At 40.9% G+C, this 11,293-nt stretch overlaps 1 protein-coding gene across 1 annotated transcript; it reads left to right on the plus strand.

Moving 5' to 3' along the window:
- Nucleotides 1-1,055: 1,055 nt before the first annotated feature.
- Nucleotides 1,056-9,879, plus strand: T265_11880 (hypothetical protein; the record flags this gene model as incomplete). Its single annotated transcript, XM_009178689.1, has 5 exons — nt 1,056-1,122; nt 2,272-2,481; nt 5,649-5,797; nt 8,263-8,604; nt 9,670-9,879. 5 exons carry the CDS (start codon nt 1,056-1,058, stop codon nt 9,877-9,879), a joined length of 978 nt encoding a protein of 325 aa, XP_009176953.1.
- Between the last annotated feature and the right edge of the window lie 1,414 nt (nt 9,880-11,293).

The following is an 11,293-nucleotide window of genomic DNA, read 5'->3' on the forward strand; positions in this document are numbered from 1 at the left end:
ACACAGTCGAAATTCGTCTTGGTACAAATCTTTCACCAATTTCAGTTTTGAAACTTTGAAGTAGGCTAAGACACGTTTTCAAAAATACTTACCTCACTCGCCTTATTCGAACTATTTGGTAGCCGTGGTGAAGTACGTGCTCAGGAGGTCTATCTGTAAATGTTATTTAAAGCTACAGGATGAGTGCTGCTACTGTTGCGGTTACGACCGTAACCCCAGCTTATGGATTGCGTTATCTACAGCACTTCAAAATATAACCATTAGGATGTTCAATGTGTTCGCACTCAGGAGATTATCTACCCAGCTTCCGTGGAAGTGCACTTAAAGCAGATATACTCAAACACAATATGATTAAATATTGTATTAGTATTATTTTTACACGGGACACTTTTTGATGCAATTATGTGGTGATGGTTGTGTAAAATTACTATAAAAACGGATCAAAATCAAACGTATTAAAGTTTTTCCCGTGATTAGCATTCTGTTAACACTTTATTTAAAATTCCTATCAACCCCCAGTCACAAAAACCTAGTATTTTCTAACTGCTTCAGTATTTCTTGAATGGCGGTTTAAGCATGCCTCGCATGAATACAACCACCTTACGTCTTGTCAGTAACAGTTGCAACGGACAGTGAACAAGTCGTCCAAATCATGTGCTATGTACCTAATATCGATGTCAGGAAATGACGAAGGAATGAGGACTGTGTGTTTAGGCGGAGCTTATGCGATCCTTGATTCAATACTGCATTACCATTAAGTTTGTTTCCAATACTCGGTTCGACAACTATATATCCTATTTCAGTGAGACCAATAGGGCCAAGCACCCTTGTGCCTTTTGCTACATCCTAGTAACGGTGGCCGTACCTAACGACTGCATATGACTTTTGTCTGATTTCAAATTAATTGTCAGTATGTGCTATCGCTGGAATCAGGGATTGTTAGTTGGTTTTGCTACTTTGGAAACACCTACAGGTATCCTCAGTTAAAAGCTGTTTTTCAATCCTAACGTACTATCATCCCCATATCCTTTACTTTCAGAAACTTTACGGAGAATATGACATCAATTCAACTACAGTGCTGCATTCTGTTGGCCTTTTTGGCTTCTGTTCAACCTGATTTAAGTAGGTCTCTATTTCCCCGAGCTACAAATTAAAATACTGCTAGGCGTCATTTTGTAAAGAGATGATTTAGTACACGACTTAAATTGACAATCGCCACACATGCGCAGCAGAGAATATTAAACAAAGCAAAAAGTATCTGCCCATAACACTAAAAACTACAAGGTTTTCAACTTTTATAGATTACAGGTGACCTACGGTAACCACGATGAAAAGTGTTTTTTATGTGCAACTGTTTGGTGAAAACCACAATGATCTTTCTTTTCATCTCATGAGATAGTGTACAATAGCGAAATACTATATTAAGGTGTCAATTTTCATTTGACGGGTTTCATCAGGTTTGCAGGTTGCTTCAATTAATGTCAGGTGAGGTTTGCGTGGCTGAACGAATCAACTTTAGGACGAATTACACATGAGCACCAAAAGCACGAAATGTATAAAACTGCGTATTGCAACTCTAAGTCGCAGCAGTGTTTCGATACAGAATACGTCTCTGATCGTGTCCACCTACATTCAACATCCTGCTACCTTGAATGCCTTCGTGAAGCAGTTGGAACCATATTCACCGGTGCGACCTTTATTTTTGCGTGAACTATTTCAGGCAGGAAAACACAAACAGGCGTTTCGTGCAGAAAGAGCGAGTGATGAAAGAAGGTTGAGTTTCTAATGAATCAATTTTCCCCCGGAGAGTGTACTCCCAATACAGTTAATGTTGATCAGAGGTCCGGACGATTTTAGAGTTCATTTTGAAAGTGAAAGGTCAGCTGTTGAACTGAAAATTAACTAAATCTGCGGGGGTTTATCGTTCAGGTTGGACATGATGGTTATCGTGAGATGTCTAAAAATAAGCAATGAAACAAACATACCTAACATAAGGTTGAAAAGTATTGACTGTGTCGTTTGGAGATGAGCGAGGATTAGAAATTCCAACTAAGCGAAAAAGACGTCAGGTATGGGCTCAGTATATGAGTGCAAGGCTTCCTCGGCTTAGCATCACGTGCAACTGGTAATAATCCCATTAGAGCATTGCGTTTCTAGTTTAGTAAATAGTTTAATTTCTGAAAAGTAGAACGTGTGATCATTGTAGGCTTTTTGTGCGGCTTACAGCCAGTGAGCTATAACAGATGCGTTCATATTTTTTCTAAATTCCAGTCACGCACTTCTCATCAGAGTGGTCGTATACTGATACGCTGAGCTGGAATTTAAGCTTTCCTTCATGTTCTGGACATCATCAGTCTCCGGTTGACCTGAAAACCAGTAGCGCCATCTATAGTCCACAGATGGGTCCCATTGAATTTATCGCTGCACCCGGCTTTGATCCGAATAACGTGCTCTATAATGTACTCAACGATGGACACACAGGTACGTTTGACAGTTTCGAAAGTATATCCTGATCTTTCATCATCATGGTACTCACGGTTCATTTAATGATGTCGAATGAATCCCGTTCTTGGATTTGTTCGCCTCATGGGATTCTGTGGGTGAACCGGTCGCCTACAATGGACGTGGTCAGCTATCGTTTGGGCTCTCGGGCCACACAGCCACTGCACAGCCGTCAGCTTAGAAAAATGGTGCCTATCCGTTGCCAAACCAGGTATGAACAACCCAAAGTTTAGGATTCACGATGCGGTCCGATGGTTGGGCTGGTGAAAACCCCACATAGGGGATAGTTGACAAGCTCCATCAGCTTGTTCTGTGAAATGCCGGCCATCAGAAGTTACACCTTGCATTATCGTATGCTCAAATATTTGGAGTGTGAAGACAGATTATTTTCAGATTCATACATGATGCACGTAAAATTAAGTGCACTAAATCAAAGTTCGAGACAATACAATGCCAGCGAAGTAATCATGAAGCACTGATGAAAACGCAGAATCAACACGGCAACCTAAGCTACAGTTTGTCAGTGGTGAACCACTTAACGGCCCCATAGATTTTTATGGTGGTACCTCCCCGGATGATATCGATAACTATCACCAGGTACTTGGAGTTCGCATAACTGTATATATTACAGAGTTGTCTCAAAATGCAGTAAAATGGCTCACAGCCTTCACTATCATTCACCTCAGATCGGCAGCCATCCAATGACGACTCTTTGGTTGAGCTATCCATCTCTATTTAAGCGGCGAGTAATTAGCATTCTCCAGAAAACATTGTCAAGATATTCAGCTGAAACTTGCAGTCGCTGGAACGTACGAGGCCAGCACCTTGTTACAAAACGAAACAACATTTTTACTCATAGTTATGCGGTCGTACGCAGTTGGGTGGTTCCCCTCAACGGGCCTCTCCACTTTCGTTCGACGGCCTAAATCTACACGGTGTGCACAAACGCCAGCGGAGTGCATGTAGAATCAAATATTGCTCCACCAAACCGTTTGAGGTTTATCCGTTTGATGGAAGTATTCAAGGATCCGACAAATTTCGACTGGCAAATCCACTCTCTATCTCTATCGTTTTTGTGACAAACTGATTAGGGTGATAGACGGGCCAAATGCCTAAACACTCTGATATTGACGTTGTGCGCCCAGCTCAGTACACTCGTGTAAGGTGATCCAAGTTGTCGTCGTTCTGTCTTCATTGTTTGTGAATTTTGCGGAGGTATTTTGTTTCATACCGAACATAATTAACCAAGTCCTATTTGAAAAAAGCGTGACTGAACGGGGCGCAAAAGCAGGTATGGTCGTACGATCTGAGGTTCGAAACACTGCATTACCTTGCTGTTTTATTCATAATTTGTTGATAAACCACCGTCTGTATGATTCCACCCTGTGAGTTGCTCGTAACTCAGAGTGGCATACCTGTGTGTTTGGTACAATCAGTAACGACAGGGAATCAATTTCCAAAAAGATTCGGCACTACTTCTTGATAATGCTGCTGCAAATTTGCTGGCATTCTCCCATACAGAAACAAACAATCCTCAGTTTTTATATTCAGTAGCTGTTCCATTCTCTGTTGTTACCCTTTTCAAGCAGTGATTTTGCTGTTACTGACCTCTGTTGCACTGTGTCATTTGCCAACCATCTTGTCCTAACAAACAGGAGTGAAAATTTGGCAAAAAAATGTCTTTATGAACAAGAAAGAAGTTTGCATTAGATGTACAAAAGATAGAGAAAAAGCGCTACATGTATAAAACCAAACAGTGCACTGTGTCATTTGCCAACCATCTTGTCCTAACAAACAGGAGTGAAAATTTGGCAAAAAAAATGTCTTTGGATATGAACAAGAAGTTTGCATTAGATGTACAAAAGATAGAGAAAAAGCGCTACATGTATAAAACCAAACAGTGTCAGTCAAAAGGTTACCCAGATTAGATCGCTCACCATCAGGAGTAGTTAACATATTTTTACAGTGACCACCTGGTAAAATCCGAACTGTGGAACACATTCTGCACTGGTCATAGGTAGATTTATGTTGAGCACGTCTGGAACCCACTTAAACAGGAGCGGAATTCTTTAGTTCTAAAACACAGCTACCTCAAGAAGATCGTTGACATAATTACTTGATAATTTGGCGAACGATTTTTTTTCCCATCGATCAAACTGTAATCCTACGTTCGTGACTAGTGGTTAGAATTAACGACGTCAATCATTACGGTGTCTAATGTTACACGTGCGAAATCATGATTCTGATTATGGCCAAAAATGGTCAACGCTGCACACAAAGGGCATTACGGTGACTGTGGGAATAATCTCTTATTTTCTAAAGCACCTCCGTAAATCTTGAAGTAATGAGAATGAGTTCAGTTTTGATTAGTGGAAGAAATTTCCGGGTATATCAAATTATCTGGATTTCGAATCTCAGAAAATGAAACATAATTTTACACACAGCTACGAGTACGTCCAAAGTTTGATGCATTATATCCTGGATCAAAATTTACCTTGTTAACTCGGTGAACAGGACTATTCGTTGAAGTCCGGAATTCGATGCGATATTCATCCCTGTTTGAAGTATGCTAAACTAAGGGAGCTGGTAAAGCAATAGCAGCAATATTCCGCGCTGATTTTCAAGTTACGCGATCTCAGATTGTGCAACCTGATTTCCACTTTCTTTCACCAATAATATTTTTTACCCGTTTTAGAACTATTACGTGACCTGATCCCTGGAATACATAAATTGAAGTTGTAAAAAATATCAATATGTCTTACCTTGACGGATAAATAATTCTGTCTTTGAAATAAATTATTCACATCCATTGGCGTATTGTCTATGACTGTGAAAAAGAATTTTCGGGTGCGCACGAACAAGTCTCTTTTGGTGGTGAGTGAAAGTTGCACTTTGACGTCCACGCGCGTGACGAAGTGTTTTTCATCAGTCATCTTGAACCCAGTCACTGGCAGCCTAAAACAAGGAGTATGTGGCAATAACAGTTATCGAGAGTAGATTACACACTTACATTTGTCACAGCATTCTACGTAACATTACTTGAGATTCAACTAGACGACTGCTACGTCAAGTGAGCTGAGATAGGACTATATGTATGCGGATAGTATCTAGTGTGAGTTTTACTCTCCGCTCATGAATTTTTACAGTTGTCATATTGTTCGACGAGGACCAGTGGAATGCAGTGATTAATCCTGATCGAGATCAATATGAGATTATGCAAATGCACTTCCACTGGGGATCCGACAATCTGCGCGGATCGGAGCACTTGTTTGACGGCCGACGTTTTCCGATGGAGGTACGTAGACGAGAGTTTTTTGTGCTCAATTTCATACCCACAGACATATCGGTTATGCAACCACCTTGATTTTCCACTCTGTATGTAAATAGTATAAACCTTTCATTGAAGTACATTGTCAAGATGCGATCATTGTGGAACCAAAGTAGATGAACTATTCCACGGTCACTTTATCTCCTTGAACGAACGCACTCTTAGATTCCGCCTCAATAGCTGAGGGATCAAACCAAAGACCGAACTATCTAAGTTACCAGTAGGTTACCGTAACACCGAGAAATTGGGATTTTCCTACAGTGCAAATTCGCAGGGGAGTTATTTTGCTTGTTAGTCCGTGAAATCGTGATTCTTCTTATAAGGATCAATGACGAGCGCAGCCATTTCTTCGGAATTCATTTGGTTACTCACTTTTTCACTGCTTCGGTGTTTTTGTTGACCGTACGGCAAATTGTGTAGGTTCACTGCGATCGGTTCACCCGCGTCAGAAAGGCAGCGATAGGGGCGACATTGTCACTGACTAGGCTTTATCGAAATGACTGCGTTTTAGACTGCTGGTTAGGGAAAGTGCACACACCCAATAAGTTTATTGGTACTGGCTTTGGTTCAAGCCAGTTTGGTGGATATCTGATGGTAATAAACATTGAATGCCTCAAACTGTTGCTGTTCTCATTCACCCACTATGATACACCAGGTGGCCGGTCAAGAATTTCACACTTTATCCAACTTGACGCTTCCCATTTCCAAGGAACCATCAAAATAAACTGCGGTGACAGCTTTTTCTCACTTATTGTGCAGTGATTTGGAACTGACCCTACGTTTTCCTACCAAAGGCATGCTCTTCGTTTTTAAGCAGTAATTATAAACCCACACGCTTTTACAAATAGCGCACAAATTGAAATCATGAGATCGCTAGCAGGGCGTAGTGGATTTTGCCACATCATGTCAAGCAGTGTCAATTCCAATAACTGGACTTGCTGCTGAATAGAGATGACTCCCGGTTACGTGCGTGAACGTATTAATTAAGTTGACTTTAAAATAAGTTTCAAAATTGTCTCCTCCCACAGAGTATAGTTTCAAAGAGCATACTATATAGAGTATCAAGAAACGTGTCTTGAATCACTGGATTTTCTGCACTTCCTTTAAGCCTTTCTGTCAAGACATTCCAGAGAATTCCAGGTCGAATGTTCCACGAATTTTTCCGGTGATACGCTCAGAACATCCGACGTTTTGGTTTTGAGTGTGAAAGTACACTCCTGTACACTCACTGCTGAAAACTCCTCGACAGCCCTTCTTGGGGCTCATCAGGTAGGCTCAGTCCCCGAGTTTCCGCCAACCTTGTGTTCTACTTGAACTCAAATTGGACTGTTTTTGATAAATACACGCATTTGCAATTCAATTAGGTTTTCACGAGAAAATCAACCGAATCTCTCGTTTATGATATTCTACAGCTGAATGTGCTGCACACAGGTTGCCTCATCAGTAAGTTGGCACGATATTCGAGATATCGCGGTGTATTTTAAAAAGGGGGCTGTGCCTACCTGATGAGCTCCAAGAAGTGTGAAAACGGTCGTGGGCTGTCGAATAGTTTTCAGCAACCTTGTGAGTATACTACTACGATATACTTCGATTTCTCAAATATCGTGCCAAATGAATCATGAGGCGGCCTTTGGGCGGCACATTCATAAACAAGAGATTCAGTTGAGTCCCTTCGTGAAAACCAAATTGATTTGCAAATGAATGTACTCCTGTACTTCATTCATTTACCCAATCATTAGCTCACGCAGTGCTACACGCGACCAGTTCGACTGTCTACAGTTTTGACTGGCTGAATTCTACGGTCTCTAATACATTCTTCTTGCCTGTGGTTGCCGCTAATTGTTAAATTACTTTCTGAATGTGAGAAAAGTAATCGCTTAGATGATCCATTGACAGTGCTTACGAGCACGCCAAAATCAGAGTCACGTTACATCCTATGAAGTAGTAAAGGGAGGATATGAGGAAACGTGTTAAATCTGAAGGCACGCTTAATTTTCAACTGCTGACGAAACAAGAATGAGTTCTAAAATGAGAATGTCAGAGTACAGCTCTCCTTCTTTTGATATTCAACCTTCTGAGCGAGATAACATTTATTCCACCATACCAGATGCTGAAATGTCTTTGTGGAAGACAGTATTTCTCAACACATGCCCACTGTTGTATAAATTGGTAGCAGAGGCAGTTTGTACCTTTCGCGCGCCCAGAACGGTGTTTTAATACAGTTAGCAGGAGCCTTCCTAGAATCGTACCTTTTAAGGTTGGTTGCTTTATGTTCAGGCTTGTTGTTTGCCACTGTGCTTCCTCATTTCCTGTGTCTATATTGATGGCGGTTATTGGGGAATATTTAGGAACAAGACTATATTCCGCGATTGATGATTAAACGTATTTGCCATTGTTGCTTCCTTATTAGACAACGTTGTCCCCCTTTGTAGACTCACATTTTCAGCTATAACAAAAGGCTCTACTCATCCCGGTTAGATGCACTTGCTGGTCCACATGGTATGGCAGTGTTTGGAATAATGCACACCCTTAACGATCACGCACTGGAAACGGAAACTCAATTTGGAAAAATAGGTCATATCAAGGAGGCTTTGGAAAGCGTAACCTACGCCGGTCAATCTTGGAATATCCCCGGCTTTAACCTCACGGACTTGCTGAGCCAGGTCAACTCAAGCGCATATTTTCGTTACCACGGTTCGCTAACTACACCACCGTGTACGGAAAATGTAATGTGGACGGTATTTACGAAACCGGTTCCTATCAAATCAACCCAGGTAAGTGAACTCCATTCATTCAAAAAAGTCGTATTATCAGAAGATTGATAGCCTCCAAGCAAATTTAAGTTTATCAAATGGACTTCCTTTATAAACCGGAACCTAAAGCTGGCCATCCCATTGCAGAAGAAAGCAAATGTTGTGAGGACCCTATGATCAACAGAGCACGTTGTACTTGCCGTGTTTTGGATAATGAAACGTGTCTCGTACAAAAGAAAATGGAACCGTCTGTGATGCAACAAAAGGAGTTAACAGATTGCTCGAAGGAAAGGTCGATTTTACGGTGCAATATTTTCCTCAGAAAATTCTTGATGAAATTCTGTCATTTGGATTCAAGATTTCGCTTACTTAGTGATCAGAAGCCATGGACTACTTAACATTGTTTGTATACATTTTTCAAAATGCCTGAGATCATTAAGTCATATCCTTGTGCAGATGAGATCAGCTCTTAATCCCAGGTAGATCACTTGTGTGGGAAACTACGAAAATAAAGCCCCAGGCGTTGTCTCATAAAAATACCCTTGTTTGAGTGTTTGGCTTAGAGGATATTTAGTGGCTGGTATCGTTTGCACGTTAATTTTTGGCTAGAAACAAGAATTTACGCTGCCAAAGACCTATTTTGGATTTTCTGATGATGAAGTCATTTAGTGTGCTCAAAGCGGCTGCATGTAATGGCGCTAATGGCAATTCATGTTACCATTGTAGTTAATCGTGAGGTCAGTGGTGGATAAGTTTGACAGAGGTCACTACCATTTAAATCTGCTTTTCGACTGCATCGCGCATAACCTCCGGAAATATTACTAATCCGTAACATCATATATGGGCTAGGCTGAAAAACCCCTTATACCATTTGACGGAATACTCAAGCCTAAGTTGGCACACTCTCAACTGTTTCTTCGTCATTATTTCAGCTAAACTTACTTCGAAATCTTCGCAGTTCATCCAACGACATCATATATGGGCTAGGCTGAAAAACCCTTACACCAACACGTAAAGCTGCATTTGACGGAATACTCAAACCTAAGTTGGCACACTCTCAACTGTGTTTCTTCGTCATTATTTCAGCTAAACCTACTTCGAAATCTTCGCAGTTCATCCAACACGGAAGAGATGCTGTATGATAATTACCGGCCTTCGCAACTGATCAATGATCCCCACACTCCTCTCCGAAGAAGTATTTTTAGATCGGTTCCAGGCTCATCGATTTCCAAGACCCGCGATGTTTCAATCACTCTGGCCAGCCTTTTGATGGCTTTCGTAAACAATCTAATTTAGGCACACATAGTTTAACAGAATGATAATGTGCCACAAGTTTGAGGTCTATCATGATATCTTCCCTTCTCCCATATCAATTCATTCACTCAATGGAAATGTGAAATCTTTTTTTCCAGTAAACTGTGGTCAAATGCGTTACCTGTTTACCATTCTAAAGGCACAAATAAATGCTTGCTTAATTAATCATTTCCATAAATAATTCTCCCAAACTAAGGAACTTCTGTAAATTCTGAACCATCTAGAATCGCCATCAGGATGGAATAAGGCATGTTTCAATGTACAATGCAAAGGATGACTTGTATCCCAACTTGTAACTTCGAAATTACCCATGTTTTTAACAAAGTTCTCGAAAAACCTCAGTCAAATTTCACTGACCGCTAACTGACGGGTATGAATTGGCATACCTTTAGGAGTGTTGATCGATGTTTCCCATCATTATGCATCTAGCCCTGCATTGACGAGACAGCTTGCGTTGAATAAGGTTGGAAAATCAAATCTCAGAACCAGGGGCCAAGAAACAGTTTGTAAAAGGTCGCCAGACATAAATGCGCTTTTGAATCATGGTACTTTAAAGGTAAACGTGCTTGACAAAATGTGACTGTTGTTCGAAATAATTAGCTTACGGAGAAAACTGACAACACAGTCGAGGAAATTACATCACATACCAGCTTTTTTCAGATTTGTTCGTCCATCAAGTTATTGTCGGTCCCTATGTAATCTAGCCCTTTTTTGTGGTGGTGGAGACTCATTGAACTGGTGACCAGAACACCAAAAGTCCATCGCCTGTTTACCGTTCACTGACATGATAACTATGTGGATATTTTTAATTTACAATGAAGTCAGAAGAAGCCCCAGGGCCGGATACTTCAATTTAAACATGATGGGTATTCTAGTAATGGAAATCTCGCCATAAATCCAAACTAAGAGCAGTCTTTAGCCACTGCTGTATTCCTTTGGAACAACACAGTTGAACGAAACAATAAACTGTCTTCCGAAGGGGTCGCTTATTGTCAAGCTTGTTGATTTGGACGGTGGTTATCGTGATTGCCATGACCATGGTAGTGAAACCGCTGCCGCCATCTTGTTCAAGCACGAGAATTTTTCAGAGAGGATATTGTGGTAGTTTCTAAATCACTTGTTATTTTCATTTTATGGTTCACTACTTCAAGGTGATTTCAGCGCTTGTTGTTATTTGCAAGTGAGCAGCCTCCAGTTTTGTGGACTTTTTCACAAAGTATATCAGAAGAATGACCTTTCGCAAACCATCAGATGTTTGTTTTTGTGCGCCAGAAAGACGTTATCTCGTAAGCTACAGTGCGGTGCGCTCTTCGGTACTGCTCTGCTGGATGGGGGAATCACCCGTTGTTCGTCCTAAACTAAACACTAAACTTTGTGCACAGGTAAACTGAACTTT

Source organism: Opisthorchis viverrini, assembly GCF_000715545.1.
Source record: "Opisthorchis viverrini unplaced genomic scaffold opera_v5_623, whole genome shotgun sequence".
NCBI classification, from domain to species: Eukaryota; Metazoa; Platyhelminthes; class Trematoda; order Opisthorchiida; family Opisthorchiidae; genus Opisthorchis; species Opisthorchis viverrini.